This window comes from Leptinotarsa decemlineata, unplaced genomic scaffold, assembly GCF_025532065.1.
Source record: "Leptinotarsa decemlineata unplaced genomic scaffold, Ldec_3_MD MMD2_tig00026307_RagTag_RagTag, whole genome shotgun sequence".
Classification (NCBI taxonomy): domain Eukaryota; kingdom Metazoa; phylum Arthropoda; class Insecta; order Coleoptera; family Chrysomelidae; genus Leptinotarsa; species Leptinotarsa decemlineata.
In genome coordinates, this window is record NW_027412681.1 from 8,000,514 (window position 1) to 8,026,927 (window position 26,414).

Consider the following 26,414-nt stretch of genomic DNA (forward strand, 5'->3'; position numbering starts at 1 on the left):
CTGTGGATAGTTATTTTGGAGAAACTCCCTTAGACGATGATGTTGCCAGTATCATGAATCGAGAATTTGATGAATTTGATTCTTCAAATGATAATATACCCTTATCAACAATACAAAAACGACTTGAAAAAAAGAAAAAGAGAAAAGAAGTATCCAATTGGGTAGAAGGAAATCTCGAAAAATCTGAAGAAGAGATAAAATATACTGGTTCCCAGGATTTGCCTTTTTCTATATCAGAGTTAGAAACTCCTATCCAATTCTTCAAGTTTCTTTTCCCAGATAGCCTTATAAAGAATATCTGTGAACAGATTAACCTTTATTCTGTACAGTGCCGTCCAAATAAACCTGCTAATATAAAAGAGTTCGAAATAGAGCAATTTATCGGTATTACCATGTACATGTCCCTTATTCAGCTGCCGGCCACAAGGCATTACTGGCATTACTGGCATTACTGGCAATGATGAATTGACTGGAAACAGTCAAACTGGATACGATAAATTGTTCAAGATTAGGCCATTTCCTATCCAAATAAGAGAAAGATTACTGCAAGTTCCGAAAGAAGAGTATCTTGCTGTAGATGAACAGATTATTCCAACAAAAGCTCGAACACAACTCAAACAATATAATCCGAAGAAACCACATAAATGGGGTTTCAAAAATGTTGTCCTCAGTGGTATATCTGGCTTTAGTTATGATTTCGATCTGTTTGCAGGAGCACAAAGCAATACTGTACCTCTAGGAGCTCCAACTCTTAGTGTTAGTAGTAATGTTATTGTGAAGCTATCTGAATCTATACCAAGACATCAGAATTTCAAATTGTTTTTTGACAATTGGTTCTCCAGTGTTCCACTCTTGACTTATTTGACTACTGAAGGTATACTACCTTTAGGGACGGTGAGATTGAATCGAGTCCCAGGAGTTGCAATGCCTTCCGAGAAGGAAATGGAAAAAAAAGGAAGAGGTCATTTAGTTGAAAAAATAGCTACTATAGATGGTGAGGTCATTAGTGATGTGTTTGATAACAAAGTAGTCACCACTTTGTCAACGTATGCAGGAAGTCAACAGTAGGAGAAAAGCGGAGATTTTTCAAGCAAGAGAATGCACATAAGATGATACCTTGTCCAAAGAGTGTCCTCATTTATAATAAGTATATGGGTGGAGTGGACCTTCTGGATGCGATGTTGGGTTTCTATCGTATGAAAATAAGTTCAAAAAAATACTAATTGCGCATTTTTTTTCATTTCATAAACTTGGTTGCCGTGAATAGCTGGCTACTTGCTAGAAGAGCAAAAAAGTTTGATATGCCGCTTCTGGATACCAAACTGGCAATTGCAGACGCGCTTTGTTTAGCAGGAAAACCAAGCAGGGTTAATAGAGTAGGAAGGCCTCCGAGCGTGAACCTCCAGCAAATGTATGAATATAAAAGAACAAAAGGGCCAACAGAAGAAATTCCTCAAGAAGATATCACAACAGATAGTATAGGTCATTTCCCATACTGGCAAGAAACATGTAGATCAAGATGTAAATACCCTGGTTGCTCAGGAAAAAATTTTGTGATGTGCACCAAATGCCAAATTCCATTATTCCTTAATAAGGATCGAAATTGTTATTTACGCTTTCATACTGAATAATTTTTTATGAATAAACTATACCTCTTAGTCTCAAATTAATAATGTATTGCCAAGTCAATATCATCTGATGTTCCATATATGGCACAAACCAAATTTTTTCAAAAATCATGAAAATCAACAGGGATTGATTTTTTAAAATATTTTTCCATCAAATAGGGTTGAATTTCTCATCACATACAATTTTTTCGCTGTGAAATGAAAATTCATGCGGCAAAGGGTTAACGTTAGGTTTTTATAAATAATATTTGAAGTTCATCGCAGATCGACTAACTCAATGTGATTTTATTAATTTACTCTGTATTAGTTTTCTCAGTAATTAATTTGGGGAGAATCGTATTGCCACCACTACAGCGAAACATAAGTGGAACCACCTATTGGTGTGACACCCAAGTCAACTTGCCAAGTTTTTATGTCAGTGTTGGTGGTTTGACCAACTTGAGAAACTTGTGCGAGCTAAGGACGAATGAGGTCTTATCTTTTAACGTGTGAATCCTAACACGGTATATACCAAAATTCAGCTCAGTAGGAATGTTTTCGCAGATAAAACCTTAAATGACAGGACTAATGTAACAATCATCAATTCATCGACCTTTTTCTACTACTGAACGTAGTAGTATCTGATATTTACTAGCCTAGAACTAATTATCTGATAGAAGGGTAGGTAATAAATGTTTTTAGTGTATGTGAACTTATGTTTTGCAAACTTATAGTGAAAATCAGTAATTTTTCAAATGAATTTCCATGATATTTTTTTCAAGAATTCCTTGTATATTTATATCGTCTACATCTTTTCTATGAGGCAGTGAATACAGCTTAAAATCAGAAGCAATCGTTGATCTGAATTCTCTTACCATATTTTCCCTCTCTATGAAATTATTCAAGTAAAACAAGTTTATCCACCAATTATTCCTGCATCGGAGAAATTCTTTTCCTATTAAATCGTTCCAATGTGGTCCACTTCCAAAATGACGCCACCATGTTGCGTAGAAAGCTATGACTACAACTACACTTGGTGTCAATCTGGAATCAAAATATTTCAATTTCACTCGAATTATCACCAGAAAATTTGAAATGTTTTCTGAAACCGTGTTTCGAATCTTAAATATTTTTTCATCAACTACGTCAATCTTATCGTACCTTACTCATATTCATTACGAAATATAGAGTGCCCTCAAGAAATAACCACATCAATGAAACGTATCGAATTTTCATTCACAGAATATACAGGGTGGCCGGGAAGGACAGTATCTCACCTATAATCTGTTCAAATCTGTTTTTCCGTTAACTAGCTGTCGCATTCCTACGAACGACAACCCCCAGAAGTCGAAACTTGTGCGAGCTGAGGATTAACGGGGTTTTACCTTTTAACTTATGATTCCTAACACGGAATATATGGTTTACTCTTTTCCTTATTTTAAAAATATTTCGGAATATGCAGAGAGTTCTTTTGAATTCAAATCATCATTTTATTTAAATGGACCCCTTGTGAATTTTTTCACCATTGAACTAAGCAAAATGTTTTAGAGACTATTTTATCTGATCCAAATTTGCAAGGATAGAATAGTTCAAAAAAAACTGTGTCTCATTTGAAAAATCAAGTTTTTGATATTCGAAGTTTGTCAAGTTAATGGCTCTCTTGTTTGAGAAATGTAACTTTCATTCCATACAAATATTTGAATCCACTCATGGTATTGCATGTCTCAAATAATTCTGCTTAAACTCCATCTATACATTTTTTATGATGGCATTTGAGGTGGTATGTTTTTCCAAAGATTTTCATTTATTCACAACGCCGCAAAATTTTCGAAAAAAAGGAAACACTTCCTTATGTAGAACATTTTGCTCAATTCAACGGTGAAAAAAATTCACAAAGGGGTCCTTTTAAAAATATTTTCGAAATGAGCAACAAAGTAAACCATATAACTTTTATCTGAAACAGTTTATCATACTCCTCATTATAGGCGAGATAATGTACTTTTTCACACTAATGGGCCACCCTGTATTTTGAATATAAATTATCAAAGTTATTGTGTTTTGATTCAGTTCTTATAACTTCAAGATTTTGAAGATGTATTAAATATGTATTTTGAAGTTAAAATTTGCTGATATTCACGATGGTACAGAGATGTCGGTCAGAAGAATGCAATTTTGACACGTTTTAACCAAAATTTTAAGTACAATCAAGAAATCTTACCTTATATATCTGTTGATGAAGATTCCTAGCAAATCTTTCAGTTTAACTTTCTTGTTTTCGAATTGTGAAAATATCCCATAGATCAGGAGAAAAGAAGACATAAAGAAAAATGTAGACACACACAGAGGTCCACTGGATAGAAAAAGAGTAGCAACTTTCCCCATGAGCTGTGAAAATAATCGCATCATTGTGATTTCACAAAGAATATCATGTAACGAGAATATCAACATATCACTATCAGCAGAAACGAGAGTGGAAGATGGTAATGGTAATTTGAGATGGTGACTTTGACGGGTGGGGTATCTATTCCCTGTAATGGAATTTTGTATGTGTTTATTTATGAGACACACTGTTTCAAGTATAAATATAGACACTACCGTGAGTATGTTAAAAATAAAATAAAATAAAATAAAATATTTATTAATCCTTTCAACTATTGTTAACAATAGATAGGATAAGTCAAAAACAGTGTCATTAAGTTTTAATTGACAAACAGGACGAAACAAGCACAATGATGACTAACATAGACTATGTAAAATACACTTCGATATCATCTCAAAATTGAAAAGTATAATTCAAATTCCTCAACAGTATAGAAACATTCTCTGATAAGGAGTTCCCTAAGTCTATACTTAAAAACCGCCGGGGATCCCGCGTATTTTATTTCGTTCGGAAGACAGTTAAAAAAACGGCAGGCTGCATTGATGGGAGATTTTTATTTCTAGTGTTGTAAGAATGTGAATCACTATTAATGGGAAATGAATGTTTGTTATTGAAAATATATGATAATAGTTTCATTAAATAAATTGATGTAACCGTGAGGATCCGTTTAGTTTTGAAAACCTGTCTGCATGATTGGCGACTACTAATGTCAAAGATAAGCCTTATAATTCTTTTCTGAGCAACAAAAATTCTTGTTATGTTTGATGCCTGACCCCATACTATAATATTGTAGGAAATTGTGGAATACACAAATGCATAGTAAACCTGTAATAATGAATCTGTGTTCCAAATATTTCTTAGTGTTGCCAAAATATAAAAGCTTCTGTTGATTTTTTTACATACTATTTGTATTTGATCTTCCCATGTTAGGTTACAATCTATGAGCGTTCCTAAGAATTTAGATGAAGTGGAGGTTTCAACAATATTATTATTGACTTCGAAGGTGAAATTAGAAGGTATTCCATGTTTTGTGTGAAACTCAATTATTACTGTCTTACTTTGATTCATTATTAGTGTATTCTGCATACAGTAATCCGAAAAATCTTTCAAAACTGAGTCAGTTTTTTGCTGTAGTCTTTGGCGATCAGTGTCAGACACCACAATAGAGGTGTCATCAGCATACATGAAAACTCTACCGTCCTTTATGTTATGAGGCAAGTCATTGACATAGGTAAGGAAGATCAAGGGACCCATGACACTTCCCTGCGGTGTTCCCAGATCTAAATCGTATTCCTTCGATTTGGTTTCACCGATTCTCACGATGATCTTCCGATCTTTAAGAAAGGACGTTATCCAGTCGTTCACTGGGCCACGTAGACCTAGGTTGTTGATTTTTTCGGAGACGAAATTGTATTACTTGAAGTAAAATCTGCACGAATCGCGAAATTTGTGTTTACAGAGGTATCTCATGGCTCTTTTTTGTGAAACAAAAACACTTTGAAGAACATTATCACTGCACACTCTCCAGAATGGTATTCCGTATCGCAAATGTGACTCTATTAAGGAGTAGTATACTGTTTTTGCGGTTGGGTATCCTAGTTCCATTGCAGCAATTTTCACAGCATAACAACCAGAGGACGATTTTTTTGACAGGTTCATTGATTTTGAGACAGTAGTCGATGTATACTCCTAGAAATTTAGAAAAAAAACAATTTTCAATAATCTGGTGGTTCAAAGAAATATCAGCAACTGCACATTTGAAGGACACTTCAATATGTCGAAGGATGAAACGTTCGAGTCGCACCGCTCTTTGACCTCTATTATATCTGAATTAATGATATGATGAAGATCAGCTTGCTTATATTGTTATGCCATAGTATGGTGGTATCATCGGTGACCAGGGTGACATTTCCTGTAATTTCAAGCGTCGTGAGGTCATTAACATAAAGGAAAAAACAAAATTGGACCCAAGACTGATCCTTGCGGAACACTACATTGCATATTACCCAAACTTGAGATTGATTTTGTCTTAACTACTTATGTGCGGCCAGATAAATATGTCGTGAACCAAGAATGTGCTTTATTTCAAAATCTCAAATAATAGTGGTTTTAAAACAGTATTCAATGAAACTCCATAATCGAATATTTTCAGAGAATTTATTTGGCAAGTAAATTTACTTTTTATATCGTTGTTACTAACTATTTACGTAGTTGCATCAGCGGTGTGATTGGGCTAGAATCATGCATATATGGATCTCCTGAACGGTAAGGAATAGAGAGTATGTTAGTAGTAGTAGTATTTCTTTATTTCTCCAGGTTCATGCAAATAAGCATAAGAATGCGTCAGATGCATCATAGAAATACGCATTACAAAGGTTCTCATGATAAAATGACAATAAAAGAGAAGAAAAAGCGAATTGTTTACACATACAGATTGAACTGGATATAATAAAAATATACTGTGAATGAATTGGAATCGAGATCATCGGATTTTCGCGAAGATTATATCCTGTAGCTCGACTCAAATCTTTTCTGCTTGTGAAGTTTTCATCGTGTGACTTCACATAAGATACATAGTTAAGTATATATAATGAAATGACTGTTAGAATTTTGAGATTTGAGAATAAATCCCTACAATAGTCTCTTGGACCCTGTTGAATCGTGGCAAATGTATCTAGTTTCGAGTACCATTGGGATCAGTTGCACTCGAGCAGTCGAAGTCGTAACATGCTAAGATGGACGAGATTTTTGATCTGTACTCAATGCCAGTACTGAAAAAATAGAAATGGTACTAGCATTGATTTCCAAATTGCTAGACCTTCACGATGTTTCTCTCAAGGAACTCGTTTCCACGTATATTATGATGCGGAAAAAGAGACAGGAAATAGAACAGAGAAGAGCCTGCCCTGATATGGATGATCAAATGGACGACAACTCAGGCTACTCAACTGAAGAGAGCCTTGAATAAGAGGCGATTTCAAATAAAAAACGGCCTGAGGAGATAGAGTCTCCCAAAAAACCCAAAACAAATTATAAGACTAAATCACAAAGTGATGTACCCAAAACCAAGAAGACAGAAATACCGTCGAGAAAACCCAAAAAACTCAGGACAAATACCCTGAAAATGTAGATATCCAAGAATTCAATGAAGCCCCAAAACCAGAGGAAAACCATAATCCAGAAGGTATGGAAACTGAGGCACATGACAAGGAGGCCGCGATGCCAAATACAACTCAAGCAACAGGCCCGAAAACAAAAAACCACCACCGATCTCTATCAGGCAGCAAGATGAGTGGTCGAAATTTAACGATATAGCTGCTAAAGAGAAAATACACTTGACGAAAGCAGTAAACACCAATGGTGGCGTTGAAGTCCAGCCTGCCAGTCCGGACGACTTTCGTAAAATAGTCAGGATACTTGACAGAGAAAAAATCCTGCACCACACTTATACCATGCAAGAAGCAAAACCATTAAGAAAAGTGTTTCGAGGCGTCCCCGAATACCTCGAGATCGTATTAATGAAAGATGACCTAAAAGCCAAGGGCTTCGACATCATTTCGATAGCCAGGCTAAAGAAGCAGAACAAAAATCCACTCCCACTCGTACTGGTTCTAGTTTCAACAAAGCAGAGCCACATTTACGAAGTTAGGGAAATATTAAACGTTCAAGTGAAAAGTGAACCACAACGACCCCGAACAGCAGTGGGACAGTGCTACCGCTGTCAAAAGTTCGGTAATTCGCATATAAATTGCAAGGCAATACCTGCGTGCCTTAGATATGCCGGCCGCCATATGACAGGTGAGTGGAAAAAGTCAAAGCAAGCCCCGGCAAAATGCTTTAATTGTAAAGGGGAACACCCAGTCAACTTCCAAGGATGCCCGGAACATCCAAAAACAAAAAGGGCAACAACAAACCCAGAGACCTGCCAGTCCAACCGAGAAGGCCGACAGGACCAAGTACAGTCACAAACGGAGTCTCATATACAACCTGCAACCGTCCTGCATACTCCGTCCTGCAAACTATGCTGACGGTAAACACCCCTCCAACCAAGACAAACTAAAAACGCCTCAAAGGCCTCTCAATACGGGATGAGATTACAACAAATCTCGAGGCCAGACATCACCAGGAAATCATCTCATCAAGAGGGATACCCAGACGGCGAGAGAAACCTCGGTCGCGCCCCACATTAAAAATACAGATCCAAAAACCATACAGGATAAAAGAGTCAGGGGTTTCGAATCCAATCTCGACCCAAATTAAGATGACAAACAGAGTACCATTGGTGTATAACGAGAACCCGATTTTATTTTTTTTTTCGTTCCGGAGATATATGCCATGTCTTCTCTATAAGCAGAAATATTGTGAATCTGTTAAAAATTTGCCCCAGTAACTTCAATTAGACTAGGGATGCTCTACTTTGCAGTTTCAAACACGGTCCATATTTTATTGCACGGTTGTGGTTATATTCGAATAATATCGCATGAATACAGTTTTTCTGATATTCCAGGAAGTTTCGTTAGTTTAATAATAATCGATGATGCAGACTATAAGTTTTTTTTCATAGATGTTGGGACAAAAGGGAATGAGGATGATGCGGGAATTTTAGTGGGATACAAACTGGGTAATGCTTCAAAAAAAAGGGATGCTGAATTTCCCGCCTCCAGATTGCCTCACAAATAATCTCACATCAGTTTCACCGTACGTGATAGTGGGAGATGAAGCATTCCTGCTTCTCCAAAACCTCATTCAACTATACCCAGAACCACAACTGGTGAACGACGTGTCAAAATAAATCAATAATTATGGTCACCTGAAATGCTTTTGAGCAATTGGTAAAAAAAAATTATATTTATTAACAAAGGTTGAAAATGTCCCCAGACCACTTGGTCAACGACATTTCGGCCACGATGTGCCTTCATAGCTTCGTGTATGGTGAAACACAAAGGAAATCGAAGTCAAGTCGAAGCTCGGCTGGGCTCAGTTCAAATACATCCCTACCCAACTTCAATCTCGAAATTTTCTGGCTTTCCAGATAGAGTCGGTTTCAGTAAACATTACCCGAAAATGGGCAAATTTCACCATAATTCAACCCACTCTGTATCTTTTACCATTCACGAGACTCCACACATAGACTTGAATCTGTAAAGCCCTGTACAGTTTGTCAAGAATAGAAAAAAGTTTCAAAATCTTAATTTGAGACCGCCTTAGCTGTGCGCGCAGAAGACAGGAGTGGAAACGCACATAGCCCAGTCAGTAGAATTAGTCTGTTGTGAAGTGAGCATCACGGGTTAACCGAGTGTACAGTCCGAGCAGAAATAAAGCTCAAAGGGTACAATTTGAGTATTGTAACTTGACCAAGATGGAGTTTAAATCAAACCTAAATTGTAAAGTGCTAACAAATCAAACGAGGAAAATTATAGCGAATGTCATTTTTTTCATGCAACGAGAAGCGGCAGAAAAAAAACCTATAAAGGACTTTAAAAAAGTTCAAGAAAGAGCTGCTATGGCAACTGGCGTGAGTTTAAGCAGTATACGAAAAATTTCAAAGGAAATGAAATCGATTGAGAATGGAGAAGCCGCTGCATTTTTGACACCAAATATAAAAAGAAAGAAAGTCACAGCTAAAACTGACTTAGATGGTTTTGATAAAGGATTGATTCGAAGATTCATCAATAATTATTATACTGTCGATAAAAAGGTCCAACTCTTCGGCGCATACATCATTAAGTTAAATTCAAAAATAACTATGCTGGTTCCTACGATAGCTTGAGAAAAATTATGCATGACATGGGATTTGGTTGGTGGAAAACTAAAAATATTCGAAATTATTAATGGAAAAGCCAGATATCGTTCAGTTAAAACAACTTTTTTGCTAAGTATCAAAAATTTTCGAGAAGAAAGGCGACCCATAATTTTCATGGACGAAACCTATATTCATTCCTCGCATACCCACATGAAAACCTGGAATGACAACACTAAGTGAAGGTTAACTTAAACCAGTATTAAAAGGGCAAAACCTAAGTGAATGTGGACTGTGAAAATAGTTATGTGAAAAATGCTTATTTGAAATTTAGATCAGATATGAAGTCAGGTGATTATCATAACGGAATGAACTTCACGAATTATATAACATGTCTACAGGAGATGCTTATTCCTAATTTACTACCAAAGAGTGTCTTAGTGATAGACAATGCTCCCTATCACAATGTGCTGGTGAATAAGTCTCCTACGTTATGTAATAGAAAGATCGAAATGATGGAAAGGGTGAGGCAACGAAATATACCTTTCACAGAAGATATGTTAAAAATTGATTTTTATATTCTAATTAAAATTCATAAACCGCGATATAAAATGTATGAAATTGATGAAATTATGAGCTCCCACGGACATACCTTTCTAAGGCTTCCTTCATACCACCCAGACTTAAACCCTATAGAGTTAGTATGGGCAACTTTAAAGCAATATGTTGCACAAAGAAATGTAGAATTTAGCTTTGAAACCGTAGAAAGATTATGCGATGAATTTTTAGTAAGTTTTCTGAAACTGAGTGGAAAAACGATGTGAGCATGCTCAAAGTTTTGGACAGTTTTTCATGGAAAAGAAACAAACATTAGATTTCATGATAGACGACAGGGCAATCAACTCGCAAAAAGATAGTGACACTGAACCAGATTGCAGCCGTTCAGACCTTAGCGAAGATTCATCCTCCGAAGATTAAAATAAAATATTTTTTAGTTTAAATTTTGCGTTATTTACTTTTTATAATGTATTGCTTTGTATTGTTTTGTTTGTAATTGTTACGTTCTTAGAATTTTTTTTGCCGAATTTGCATTTAATTTAAGTATAGAAAATGTACATATTCAAAAGTAGAATAAAAGCAACCTTGTAATTCAAAGCAAGTTTTATTCATCTATTCCAAACATTTTTTCAATCAATGCCATAACCATTATTCATAATTTTCTAACTCAAAAGAATACCAACCCCATAATTAAACAAATTATCTTCAAAGCACTCATTTCCTGTTTCGACCAAAATTATTTTGAATTCAATAATGAGATGGAGTGATAGTGGTGACTTTGTACATTGGTTTCACAGTTTATTCAGGAAACTGTAAATCTACACTAAGCAGAGACAACTTTAATCGCAAATATGTGCATCTTTGTTCCTCCGAATACTATCTAGCTCTTCGTTACGCAGAGGCCGCAAAAATTTCACCCTTCTTCCCATTCTTGACAAACTGTGCATACAAATACAATCAACTCTAATTGCGTTATCTGGGATCCCCACAGTCTTAGCTAGATTAAAAATAATTCGCTAACGTTGTAGAACTCACCGTTTCCGCATATTTGGTGTTAGCAACTGGCCCAATCAAAAAGGTCATAACAGTATGACTCAAAATAACCAGAATGGTATTGTAGAATCTAACACCCTGTATTGGTCGTAGTTTTTCAATATCTGTTGTACTCTTGACGGTGATGAGTCTGTACCAGTTTCTAGGTATGGAAAAGGCAGAAGCTATTCGTCTCCAACCGGCACAAGTCAATTTCTTGTACTCTTCCTCTGTTTTATATCGAGCCGTTCCTTCATAGAATGTGGCGAATGCAATGAGAACTACGTAGCATACGAATATCATGCTGTAAATTGAAAAATCATGTATCTCCTCAATTGAGAAAGGATTCAGTGGTGAAATTATATTGTACCATATCATTTTTCTTTGAAATGTTTTTTTATTATCGGTATTGGAAACGTTTTTGAAACCTGAAATAGTTCCAGTATCATTTGTTCTGTTTGAAACTATATTGAAACATCAAAAATCACAAAAATTACTTGAATAAATCAAATCTAGTTATACATTTGTATCCAAAAAATGAATGTGAATCAAAGAATGTGTAAAAAATTGAATTGTGTGGTCAAAAAACAGTTGGAACGTTGACAGTGGCATACTCTGAGTCAGAAAATACACACATCGGAAAAGTCTAGGGATATTTTTGAAAATGGCAATAATTTTTTTTTAGATCGCTTTAGGGAAAAAAAAAAGTTGACGGGTGATTATTAAACGAATGTAACTTACAACAAAATTTATTGAATGGTCAAAAATACTGAGTGCGCCTATAAGTTAAACTAAAAAAATATGGCTCTTCTTTGGCACCCCGAAAAAAAATCATAATACAAAAAAAATTGGAATCAGTACAAAGTATGGCCTCCACGCTGGTTTATTACGGCCCTACATCTATCGTGCATCGACAAAATGAGATTGTCAATGTCTTGTTGAGGTACATTTGCCCATTCAGCGATTAAGCTCTCTCAATTGAAACGTTGTGTGAATGTTCCCCATATGCGGAGTAATTCTTCGTTGAAGCATGTCCCACACATGCTCGATGGGATTCAGGTCCGGTGATTGTGCTGGCCATGGCAATACATCAACTCCTTCGTTGGTGAGCCAGTCAGTCACTAGACGCGCGACATGTGGACAAGCATTATCGTGCATTAGGTGGAAGTTTTCACCAACAGCACCAGCACACGGACGGACGATAGGTAGAAGAATGGTGTCGAGGTACTGTCGAGCTGTGAGGGAGCGATTTGAAAAAACGAGATCGGTTCTGCCGCCAATCATGATTCCGCCCCATAGCATTACTGTACCACCTCTGTATGTGTGGACTTCCTGGACGTGTCTCAAATGTTCATTATTTCCAGGTCGTCTCCACAGTCTTACTCGACGAGAATCTGGATGAAATCCAAATCAGGATTCGTCTGTAAACAAAACTGTGGCCCAATCATTTGCATCCCAGTTTTGATGTTCTCGACACCACTCTAATCTTCTACCGCGATTGCCTCTCGACAAAGGTGGACATCTAAGTGGCCTTCTGTTGTGGAGATCTGCTTCATGCAGTCGATTTCTGACAGTATCACGACCAATGGTTACCTGGTGCGTCTGCTGCAACACGTTAACCAACTCAGGTGCTGTGATTGTCGGTTGTCTTCTTGCGGTTAAGACCAAAAATCGGTCTTGAACTGCAGTTGTAGCGCGTCCTCGCCCTGGATGTTGTTCGGCTGGACTGCCAGTTTCACGGAAACGCCGCCACAATCGACTGATAACACTTTGGGAGACCCCCAAACGAAGAGCTACATCATTTTGTCGCATGCCACCTTGAAGAAGCCCTACAGCTCTATTCATCTCAGCCAATGGTAAGTGATGGCGTTCCATGTTAAAGCGCAATATTTCCAGTTTGATTGCTGAGCAAGAACTGCATAGAATGTACAAACTCGACACTTTCAGATTATTCATTTTAGCCGAAAACCTACAGTTTGTAAAAAACTTGATAAAAGATCAATTACCGTTTTTGCAGGCTTTGTTCAACCCATAGAAATCTACAGGGTGGTCGAGTGTACCAATTTAATCGAAATTAAACGACCTCATGCATTTATTTTTATGATATTTAGTATGTTATAAAAATATCCCTAGACTTTTCCGATGTGTGTATTTACAAGTAGTACAAGTTTTTCACAGAAGGTCGTGAAGATGTGACTGACGACGCTCTCTCTGGAAAACCAAGCACATCAATAACCGACGAAAATGTTGAGAAAATTAAGAAATTTTCATGGAGAATCGTCGAATCACTATTAGAGAAGTTTCTGAAGATATCGGCATGTTGGTTGGCTCATGCCATGCAATTTCATCAGAATACCAGACGTTTTGATAAATGGGAGATACAACTTCCTATGTTCTTGTTTCCACTTGTATTTGTAACTGATGTTACTGCATTTTGTCCTCTAACGGAATTTTTAAACGGATACATTGAACTCCTTATTCTTATTGCTTCTCACAAGCGGAACATTTCCAAGATAATACTTTTTATTGACCGTACGCCCATGTTGCAAGAACTCCTGATGCACTACTCCACGGTAATCGAAGAAAACAGTGAGCAAAATCATCTTGACATTTGATTGAACTTCGCGCGTTTTGTTTGGTCTTGGCTCTCCTGGGTCGATTGGACCCAATGGGCAATGGTTTCGATGTCATAACCGTATACCGATGATTCGTCACCAGTTATTATCCTTCAAAGCAATACTGGAGCGCCGTTGACGTCATTCAACAATTCCTGAGCAATGCTTATGCGACGGATTTTTTGGTGAAAATTCAGCAATTTTCAAACTTCGCTACCATATGCTTCCTGCCTGAAATTTACAAAAAAAAATACATGGCATGAGCCTACCAATTTGCCGATATCCTCAGCAGCTCCTTCATCTGTTGTTGATGTGCTGGGACATCCAGGGCGACCGTCGTCATTAACATCTTCACGACTTTCAATTGAAAGGGTTATATTTTTAGGAGTGATTAATTGTTGGGAAAGAAAGTTTTTGGCTTTCTACTACTCTATCTGGATACAAAAAAAAAGGATGAGGGAATCTTCCAAAGAAAGGAAGGAAGTAAATAAGTAACTCTATACATGGATAGAGTTATTCATTTTCAAATTGATTACTTCCTTCCTTTCTTTGGAAGATTCCCTCATCCTTTTTTTTGTATCAAGATAGAGTAGTAGAAAGCCAAAAACTTTCTTTCCCAAAAATTAATCACTCCTAAAAATATAACCCCTTCAATTCAAATAAGATTCATCTTGGCTGGGATTGAATCAAATAGGTGAATGAATATCATTACGATGTCATCGATGACATAAGCAGATCAAGCTTATTCCGTGATATTGAAAATCGTAATTCATGAATGAATTGTGTGTATTTTCTATAATGTTATCCAATTTGGTACTGAAGAGCCTTAGGGCAAGTGTCTTAAGGCGAAATATCGATGTATACCAGCGAGGATAACAGTGTTCCATGTAAGTGCAATTTGTTACAATTCATTTGAAGTAGAACTCATGTGAATGATATCTGATTTTTATTCCACAACGAATGTTCGAAATACAAACTGAGTAGAGAAAAGTATCTTCTGTATAATTCAGTGTTCATATAGAAGTATTTGTTTCGAAAGAATTTTTTCTTTCGTGTAATTCAATGTTCATACATTGCATGATCTACACATCCATGTATAGAGTTACTTATTTTCAAATAGATTACTTCCTTCCTTTGGAAGATTCCCTCATCCTTTTTTTTGTATCAAGATGGAGTAGTAGAAAGCCAAAATCTTCACAACCTTCTGTGAAAAGCTTGACTCAGAGTACAATCACCGTATGCCACTGTCAAGATCTCAAGTGTTTTTTTGGCACCCAATTCAGTTTTTCACAGCACAAAATTTGATTTTATCTCTTTGATTGACGACTTGTTTATTTTGTGGAAAATGATGTTCACTGAGGATACACTATAAAAACACACTTTTGCCTATTTTCCACAATAGTTCTATATTCGTTGACTAGTATCGGTCTTTCCACCATTTTCAAAACTTACTAGATTACATTCAAATCTGAGTATTTATACCTACATTGCCTATATCATAAACAATTTGATATCTACATCGTCTTTACTTAGGAAAACTTCAATTAATAGCAGTCAATCGATAAACATAACTTTTTTTGATAAAATGTAAGTTTTGGGAATTGGGTTATAGGTTTAGGAAAGGACTATTATTTAGATCAGTCTAGTCTGGTATATATCGACAAGAATGTTGTGAATGCCCCGCCATATACAGTACATTTATTTAATGTCCCCCCGTTTTATTTTTTGAACGGGTCAACTCAAAAAAATTGAAATTTGGGATAATGAAATTATTGCATGAATACTTTATTTCGAAGTAAAATTGACAGATGAAACTTTCCAGATGGCGACTGGGCGCCATGTGAGAAGAAAAACTAAGTAGAAAGTCTTGTGACACATCGTTTTGAAGGTCTTGACGAATACTTCACAACCCTAGATTATGAAGGTCACCTACTACACCTACTACTACTGGCGGAACATCCATTAATTGCCTGAATACATCAACATTTAACTACCTAATACGAGGTAATAAGCTTGAGATTAGTTCAGAAGACGCTCGAAATGGTTGCCTTAAACTTCTTGACATATGAACATGATATCTGATGTTTCACGCCGAACATTTTCGAACACAGTAACACAATACCTCTACAATATCTCTACAAATATTTATTATTCTCTGCCATATTTCAAATATTGAAGCAGGTTCAGTTTAGTACACCTTTTGCTTCAAATAGCCCCATAAAAAAAAGTCCAAAGGTGTCAAATCTGACGAGCGGGCTGGCCATTCTGTAGGACCTCGACGGCCAATCCAAAGACCGGGAAAAGTAGTATCCAAATAATTTCTTACTTGTCTGGAGTAATGGGGTGATGCTCCATTTTGTTGGAATATAATATCCATATCGAATTCATTAGGATTCGTTTCAACGATTTCAGTGATGAGAGGTTCAACACTGAAATCAACACTGAAATCAACACTCTATTTCTCTGGATCATACGTTATGTTGAACATTTCCATGACGCCGGGTACATTGTTGCAGAAAATTAGGTCACCCTCTTGTGTAAAAAAAGCGACAAATTCCCTTTCTCCAAATCGGTACCATGAAAATGGAGTACCGGAGGCTAACATATGTCTTTCTTTAAGTCTAGACATAATTCAGACTCAATTTACCGCTTATATAGGCTATATAACACAGAAACATCGAACCTATACCGAACCTAAAAACCCATTTAATAAGAAAATTTCAGGTGAAATTTGTGACTTATCTATAGGTGATAGAATTTTTTCACTATTTTTTCCGTAATCTGCACACAAAATACTGTTGAAATCACTAGTTGAATATCCTACAAATTTTTCATCGCAGACCTGTGTTATTTATGATAGATATATAGGCAATGTAGGTATAAATACTCAGATTTGAATGTTATTTAGTTAGTTTTGAAAATGGTGTAATGACCGAAACTAGTCAACAAGTATAAAACTATCGTGGAAAAGAGACAAAAGTGTGTTTTTATAGTGTATGCTCGCAAAATTCGATGCACCTTCTTTGATACATTTTTTTCGTTAGAAAAAAATCGCTGAACACGCAAATCACTTCTAACTTTTATGTCTCCCACCAACAAAATAAACATGCTAAACAGCTGAAACTGTGAACATACGTACGAGACGAGGGTACCAACATAAAAAATTAAAAATTGTTAATTGAATATACGTTTTCTGTGAAATTTGAACATTCACGTGGAGTGGAGTTTTTCATTGAAGCAGGAACTATACTAGAGTCTTGAAAAGTCACACGAAGAATGAATTGATCGAAACCGATATCACCGAAGTGAAGTACAAAGACTAACACAGGCAATAAGGTTGATCAACCAATAATCAACAAATCTAAATAGCTTTTTGGGTTGGATATGAAAGCCATGATAGTAATATGCAGTAATTGAATTCAAGTAGATGAAAATAAGTATGTATTCTGTCTGTAACTCCTGTTTCTGTTATTATTAGGTTTATTCATAAATTGATTGATCACTCATTGTTTTTTAATGAAACGTAAAGTAAAAGTATTTACACACTTTTAATTCATAAGTCTCATCAGGAACAAGCTATATATGTCTATGTGTTAGAAATTAAAGGAACCCTAACAGCATGGCTTCTGTGATTATTTTGTTTATTTTCGATAGCACTCCATGTAATTTATATCAGTGTATGAGAAAATAAACATATCAATATTATTTTTATCAAGTTCTTTTTTGGTTCTTTTTGGTTAAATTTTCGGGATCTTCGGATATTATAGAAAGTTTTTTTTTCATGTGTAAATTTTGAGTTTTCAAATTTCTTCAAAAGTTACCTAGCGTACAAATTTGAACCAGATTCCCTCACTATGTATAGCAAAAGTTAGCCCAACTCTGATCCAAAACTAAATTCAGAATGGGAACTAGTTGAAAAACTTTTAGTTTTCAAGACATTCAAATACCTCAAAATTATTTTCATTAGTATTTGAATTTTGAATCTACTTACGCTACAGCTACGTCAAGTGAGTCCACATGATATTTTGGAATGTTATTTTCACATTTTAGGTTTTCCACTTCTCCCATTATTCCATATTTCCCATATTTTTCATCGTAACATTGTCTAATGCTTTGCTGCATTGTGGTTTGATCACTAAATTTTGATTCGATTTCTGGACAAGTCCACGGAATACAAATCCAGTGTCGAAGATGGTCATGCCTGTAGTTATACTTGTTGGAACTGACTTCCTGTAAATGAAGTGAATTGTTAGTTTCCAAATTTCCTTTTGTTAAATCAGTACACAGCATGACCAATAAAGTCTGCAACATGGTGAATATTTTATTGATTTATATTGATTTTTGATGATGCTTAGTTCCTTTTCGAGACCTTCAACGGAATGGTTACTCCAAAGTGATGGTGCAACAAGCTTTAGCTAGAAAACAGCAAGAGCTCCACAAGGAAGAGAAGCCGCCACAACCAGTTCAGGTACTTCCCTACATCAGAGGATTGTCGGAAAGGATAAGAAGGATTGGATCCAAGTATAGCATCAGAACCTGTTTCAGATCTGGGAACACTATCCGTAGCAGTTTCACGAAAACCAGACCACCAAACGCGGACTGCGATTACAAGTATTGCATTTACCAGATACCCTGCGAGTGCAGAGAAACATACATCGGTGAAACTAAGAGGCCATTGAAAGTTCGCATTGCCGAGCATAAGAAAAACACACAGCGAGAATAGCAAATCTGGAATAGCAGAGCATGTTTGGACTCATCAACATAACATCAAGTGGGCTCAAGCTGAAATCATCCACAAGGAGAAACACTGGTTTAGAAGAAATTTCAAAGAAGCCGCATATATGTTGTCCAACAATGCATTTAACAAAGCTAGCGTAGGGATACGTAACATATGGAAACCTCTAATCAAGCGGAACATGACCAACTCCCACCAAACGGTCAGCTCGCGCTAAAACCAATGGAGTCGAAGAAACGCAAGATCTGACGAAAAAGTCACCGTTTGGTGTAGATTTTGGGCTGACAGCGTCATCGGTCAATATTTCTTTGAGAACGACGTTAGCCAGGCCATTACTGTCAATGGCGAGCACTGTAGGTCGATATTTACCAATTTGTTTTGACCGAAATTGGATGGTATGGACCCCATTGATATGTGGTTTTAACAGGACGGCGCTACGTGCCACATTGAATATTCTGCACGATCTATTTAGGGAAATGATCATCTCACGTGGAGGTGATGAGAACTGGCCACCGAGATCGTGCGATTTAACCCCCTTAGACTTTTTCTTGTGTGGTTTTCTTAAGTCGCAAGTGTATGCGAATAAGCCACAAACCACTGTATTTCAATGATTTTGTCATCTGAATCAGTTATTTGGAACATAATGGAAATTTTGACAATTTCTACTTTTCTCTTTATGAAAAATTGTACGTTTGAAAAATTTGTTTCTACTATGTATGTATCGAAAACCTCCGAAATGTCGGAGGGTATAAGGTAAAAGTATCTATTTGCTCATCATACCGATCGTATCAGAATTAATCTTCTACTGTCTTTGTAAATATTGTGAAAAGTTAGACAGTTCTTTCTGATTAAATACATTCGACAATAATTACCTGGATGATCTTCCATATGTCACTGTTATTATCATTTCGAGCTGTCATTTTATAGGTGAATGAACAATACAAAGCTTCTTCATCCAAAAGCATGCACTTGTCGTAATTATCCTGATGAAAAACTGGCGGCATAGAAGCATAGTCTTTATCTGAAAAATGCCTGGATATATCAAGAGGCACATGTTTTTATGAAAAAATATAATTTCACCCCTTCGAGCGTCTTGATTAATTTTAAATTGTTTAAGTTTTTATTTGACGAAATAGACCCCTGGTGCTTTTTTAGAAATGCACGTCGTGGTCAGTCAGTCTATCCGAGTGTCCGATCGTCCGTCCGTTTGTATGTTTGTCTGTCTATCTGCGTCAATAATCTTTCCAAGAGAAGAAGACATCAATTTGAAATTTCTGCAGTTTATGGGTTTTGATTGATGATAGCCATCTATTCAGTTGCAAGATTTTATCTTTAGAGGAAAGTGACCTAATATGGAATAGTATCCCTAATATAGAATACCCCCCTTTCTCTCAAATGCAAACTCACACACGTCAGTCGAGCGAGCATCGTTGTGACAATGTTTTGTTTTACCGCTTCCGCAGAACTTTCAAAAGGATGTAAAAAATACGTATTTTTGTACAAAAAGTGCACACAGTACTGTTTTTGTAGCTTTTAGAGGTTAGGTTAGGTCCAAAGTGAGTGGGTCTAATCGACCCTCCACTGCAACCCACAAGGGTTTATTGTGGCTCACACCCATTCACACTCGACCAAATAAACCCAGCTCCTCAACGAAGCCGATTAGTTTGTATGGTGAGTGGTCTTTCAAGTCAAATTGTAAGAGTACGGCACTGCCGAACTCTAAAAACCTGATTCGGTCCCAGCGGAGCAGGCACAAAGTATATGCTCTACTGTTTCATCGTTAATGAGGTAGTCGGATAGTCAAGGTGCAAGATTACCATCTTGATACCCGCGACAACCTTCCTCTATGATGGTTTTTGCACGTCGGCTTCACATGATGCCTCAGATTCAACCGTGCAGGGCTTTCTCACCTCTGCTTTTGGTGAATCATTACTTGAGCGCAAACGTTTGCTAACTTGCTCATGTAGGGTTTGTTCCTCCTCCTGAGACATATTCTGCGTACGCCGCTCAAGAATTTGGTGTAAGGCTGTTTTATAAGGTACCCCGCTCTTGAGGAGAAGACTCACTCGTTTTCTGACTGCACCACCAAACTTTTTTTTTAGATTCAGTTATTGAATCAGGAGCTGGAGAGAAGCTCTCGCTTCTGAACTAAATTTACAGGGAGGTCAGTTGGAGTCGTAAACTTGACATCCATCTCCTCTGTAGACTCGCTCCTGATCCTCTATAGACTCAGCGTCAGAAAGAATTTTTAAGTTTACTCTGTCCATAAAAGTCCCATAAGTGATTCTGTCATTCCCGTATCCAGCGTGGCTACGTGGAAGCAGGCATCCGATGGCCGGTTTGCTAAACCCCCACATCCCAAGCCAATGCACTAGCATGCATAGTGGTTCAGTCAGTATTCAAATATTAACTATTTCATAATTGGTACTCAACAGTATCAGCTGACTTGATAATTTTGTGAATTATATTTTTTTCGTGAATAAAGCGGAAAAAATTGAATTCAGAACATATAGCGGAAGCTATAAAATTATTAAGAGAGAAAAAAAATGGACTATTTGAGACCTGCAAAGCACCTTGATGTACCAAGGTGTACCTTGTTTCGTTTATGTCAGAGAAACGATTTTTCTCCGGAAGAATGCGCAGCTACTACATTCGGAAGAAAAACTGTCTTAGAGACAACACTTGAAAATCTTTTGGTAAACTACAATTTGACGCTGGAGAGCAAATTTCATGGCTTGACGAGAAATGATGTTCGAGGAATGGCGTACATGTTAGCAAGGCGTAATCAGTTGAAAAATCCATTTGGTGAGGCTGGCAGCTGGCAGCGTTAATTATTTTCAAAACGCCATAAGGACAAGCTATCAGTTAAAAGACCAACTGGTACATCTTTTACTAGAGCTTTTGGTTATAATAGAGAAAAAGTAGACTCATTCTTTGATCTCATGGAAGACGTCTATACTCAAGAAAACTATGGTCCAAGTCGTATATACAACGTGGATGAATCTGGGCTTACCGTAGTACAGAACAAGATATCCCAAGTAATTGAGTATAAAGGAAAAAGTCATATAGATTCACTTACTTCAGCGGAAAGGGGTTCATTGATTATGATTGTTGTTTCCATGAACGCCACTGGTCATTTTGTGCCTCCCTATAGTATATTCCCACGCAAGAATATGAGTGATCAGCTGATGAGAGGCAGTCCCCCAGGTGCTATTGGTGTTGCACATCCGTCAGAATGGATACAAATGAACATATTCACTGACTGGTTCAAACATTTCATCAAACATACAAACCCCATTCCGGAATCGGAAGTATTACTGATCTTAGATGGTAATTTTTCTCACACTCGTACTATCGACATGATAGAGCTTGCTAGAGAAAATAACGTCCAAATTGTGTCTTCACCTCCTCAACTACTCACAAACTCCAGCCATTAGATAAAACGTTTATGGGATCACTAAAAACCTATTGCAGTGAAGAAATACGCATGTGGATTAGAGACAATAATCGACCATTGAGCCCTTAATATTGTTGAGCTATTTGACAGAGCTTATTTGAAAGTGCAAACTGGCAAGGTATCAGCAAATGGATTTCGTGTAAATGGCTTATGTCCATTGAATAAAAATATGTTCACCACGGTCGACTATCTTGCTGCGCAACAAAATTCAGTTAAAGATGGTTGCACAATCAATGACATCAGGTAACTAACGTGAAGGACCAGCAATGTCCAATTTGAGAACACCTGATAACTCTTCGCCTTTAACTGAAGCTGTCACACCCAGACAAGATACCTGTACCCTCAACATCCGGATTTTCTCGCAGTAATTTAGGATGACATCAGTCCAGTGCCAAACAAAAAAAGGAAACCTAATAGAGAAAGGAGGGGAAGATCTGTTGTAGCATTCTTCGCGTCGTCACCGTACAAGATCAACCTTACAGACAAAAGCAAAAAAAGAAGAAAAGGAAACAAAAACAAGAATAAAAACCAGGATGAGAAGAAATCTGAAGGAAAGTAATCAAATGAGAAGACTGAGCCTATGTCAGATTTAGATGATGGGGAGATAATGCTGTTTGATGCAGACAGTGAACCTGATGCCTTATCAGGATATACAGCTCCAGACTCTGAAGATTCGTAGTTTATTTTCTGTGGTATGCTGTTTTCAAATGATACTCATAGGAAAACATGGATCAAGTGCCTCATGTGTGGGCTCTGGGCACATACTGATTACGCCGAGCCATTGTTTGATACCTGGATTCGTGATTTTTGTAAATAATTTGTGTTCCTATCTTTACACCAAAGTTTTCAAACAATATCTTATACGTTAGGGTTAATTTTTGATAGTGATTTCCCAGCAAAACCCAAACCATACCATTCAGACATCCTCACACCACTGCCCGCCCTAAATTAAATCCTGATAACTTGAACCTCAGACTCGTAGGAAGAAACCTCATACTCGAAGAGTCGGTATCCTACTTGGGGGTTCACCTTCACGAGGCCCCTCAACTGGGAAGTCGACCTGAGAGAAACTCTGGACAGAGTCCGGAAAAGAGCTAACTTACTAAAAGCATTGAGAGAAGTTCGGGAGATGAGACAGTAAAACCCTCCCACACACTTATAAAAACTCCATCAGACCAGTCCTAGAATACGAAGCCATGATATAGTGTACGCTTCCCCCGAGACTATCCCACCGTATCCTAACAACCGAGAGAAGAAGCCTACGCAACATCCACAACCTCACTTACCGCTATTCATCTCAAACCTTATACAACCTAGTAAATACTATACCAATCAACCTACGATTTCAGGAACATCAAGGACGATATGCGACAAGAACGATGAGCAGCAATAACGCCGATGTCATCAACACATCCTGGGAGTAATGAAAGATCCGTCGAAGCAGATCCAAGATATCCTAGAGGAGTACCCACTGGGAATCAGATAGCGGACAGCTACGTCCTGGAAGGAGCTGAAATCGGACTACATCCACCTCACCCAAACAACCTGCACCCATATTTACTGACCACCGCAACACAACGGACCGGGACCACTCCAACGGAACAACAGAAAACAAAAGGAATACATGACAACACAACATTAGACTACACATACAAAATGACCGTTATTTAGTTTTTGAAAATTTTTGTTACCTCGAACTCATCAATATAACCTAAAATTGTTACAAACTTGAGGGGAAATAAATTACTGTTAACAAATAATACAAACACTCTTTTATTTTGATCTTCCTCTTGAAGATGATCATTTGATGATCGAAACACATGTCAAGGTGGTGAAATAACGGTTTGCTGTTGGAAAAAAATCCAGTAATATTCATTACCACACCAAAGGTTCCAAACGGTGCATCACATGTACTTTTATTTATAACATTTGTGTAAATTATGCATAAAAACAAAATGGTATTCCATATTTGGTCACTTTCCTCTACTAATATACAGTGCGAACATAAAAAGTTCCTCCTTCCCTCTGAACTTCCAAACGGGACAAGATGTCAAAGTCGGACATAATGATTGAAAAACATTATTTTTTATTGAATATAGGATAGAGAAAATAGCTTTCGTCTAATATCTACTTAGATTTTCATTTGTTACGACCTGTTTCGGTTTATTAAAACATTCTCAAGTAAACTGAAGTTGTTCGATTTTTTTATCACATTTCGATGTTAAAGACAACAGATCTACCGCCAAAAGAACGCTACCAACTTTTTTTCGAATAGATAGAGAAGTTTCGGGAAACCTTTTTTTGATAAGTATTTTAATTCTCTATTCAAAACTTTTTAATTTCTGAAAATCAGATCAGCTGTTCCTGAGATATCAACAGTTTACTATCATTTTTGAGAAACTACAAGAAAATATTATAATTTCAAAAAATAATGTATTCGAATGTCACCCTAGTTAATCTCAATACACGTTCAAAATGATAATCATTCACTTCTTGACAATAATGAAGTAAATTATTTTATCACATAATGGAAAACTCCATGTGCAATTTTGAATAAAATCCACTCACCTGTTACATATCCCAAACAGAATTCAAAAGTAATAAGTGAAAATAAGACTACACAGAACACCATGCTGTTAGCCGAGACTCCAAACAACTATGCATTTCTTCATTTTAATGCATACTCGATACCCCATACCAGGTATAGAAAACATGTTGAGCTTGTTGGTCAAGGTGAATGAAGCCATGAAAACTCTCAATATAGGTAGCTTTTCAATTCAACTGTGCTAAAAGTTTATTTCGCTTGAATTTTATCGGAATGTTTATATTTTTGCCTGACAATTTTTAGGTTACAGAGTAATTACCAGTTTAGATCTCTCAGTCATCATTGAATATCTTTCAGTCATCAATGAAGCCAGTTCTAATGAGTAGTGAAAAACAAAGAAAGTATAAGTACGTTAGAAGGTGACAAATAAAACGAGTACAGGAGAGCACGAGTAATAGCATTAGTTTGGACTTCCATTATCTCATATTATATAAAATGGTGTTTTAATGGTATTTTTTCATGAAAATAATCCAGAAAAAACTATGAATTTGAAAATAAAAATTCTCATTATTCTATAAATAACCCTTTCAATATACAAATCATGAAATTATAAAACAACAACAAAAATTAATTGACGCTCCGGGGCGACTTCATTGATTCCAGTGGCGCATTTATTTTTCAGCTGCAGGAAAACCCGGAAAATCTTGCAGCACCACATCATCTGAAGATCTTGCTCAGCCAATGTCCTCTCTTTCATGAAACAAAATGAAGGGTGTTTCCAGATGCTCCAACAAATTCAAAACATCGCCAGAACACTTCGTGACACGACTCGTCAAACTTAAACCAGTCCTTTTCATATTTGACCAATGCGTAATAATGACCAGATTCAACGCAAGAACCACAGTGAATAATGACTGCATGGAGATTATAATGGTGGTCTGCTAGATTGAAGTGTTCATCTATTTCGAACCTTCGTAAGAATTTGGTGCTTCCGTCAGAGGTTGAGTCATGTTTGAAGATCATCAGTGTTATTATTTGATTGACTGGTGCCTCAAATATATTTGTTTTCTTATAACAGTCAGTTAGTTTGGCACATGTTTGACAATACAGTCGATCATCACCTCTCAAAAGTTCCATTTTCAGATGATTCAACAATAAGCTTTGCACGGACTGATTATTAGTCATATTAGGAAACGCTAGTTGAAGTTCCAGAAATTCACATAAGGCATTGCTACCTTTTAAACATTTACTACAAAGTAAACAAGTGGGGATTTTTCCAACTAAAGATTTACAAGCGCACGACGAGACAGACTGCAGGGAATCAGTATCTAGTGGACTTCGAAGACTCCAGGAAATCGGTTTGAGGGAAAGATGATACAACTTTACGAAACTGCAGCTGCATGAACAGGTGTTTGAGTTTGGTGAATAAGTAGGAAACATTCGTAAAATGCTATTCATGTAGCAAGTCTTTCCTAAATTATCTAATCCAATTTTCTTCTCAAGATTGTCAGGACAACTCTATACTGAGTCGTAAGGAAGAACATGTTTCACAGAATCTGCATAAGAACCATTTCTCAAGCTGCAATTGATCCTTCCAACTGATGAAGGGTTTCGTAGAGGGATCGATTAGGCTCTTCATATGATAGGAAACCAGAACCACGAGGACTGCAACTCATATTTGGGGAGCAAGAATGACCTAAGTCCATTGACCGCACTGAAGAAGAAGAAGGTGGATCAATCACTTG

The 26,414-nt window shown here is 36.9% G+C and overlaps 1 protein-coding gene across 2 annotated transcripts in view; it reads right to left on the reverse strand.

Moving 5' to 3' along the window:
- LOC111510827 (nose resistant to fluoxetine protein 6) overlaps positions 1-24,831 on the reverse strand; it is a 45,762-nt gene extending 20,931 nt beyond the window's left edge. The window contains exons 1-6 of one of the 2 annotated variants that reach the window (XM_074181355.1): positions 24,693-24,821; positions 19,540-19,688; positions 17,924-18,162; positions 11,321-11,621; positions 3,826-3,992; positions 2,483-2,651 (exon numbers count right to left, since the gene is read on the reverse strand). In XM_074181355.1, the coding sequence (XP_074037456.1) occupies positions 2,483-2,651; positions 3,826-3,992; positions 11,321-11,621; positions 17,924-18,162; positions 19,540-19,688; positions 24,693-24,756 (1,089 nt within the window). In that variant the 5' untranslated portion in view covers positions 24,757-24,821. Of the gene's footprint in view, positions 1-2,482; positions 2,652-3,825; positions 3,993-11,320; positions 11,622-17,923; positions 18,163-19,539; positions 19,689-24,692 lie in introns of both variants that reach the window. The other variant, XM_074181356.1, reaches the window with a different exon arrangement.
- Positions 24,832-26,414: the final 1,583 nt, after the last annotated feature.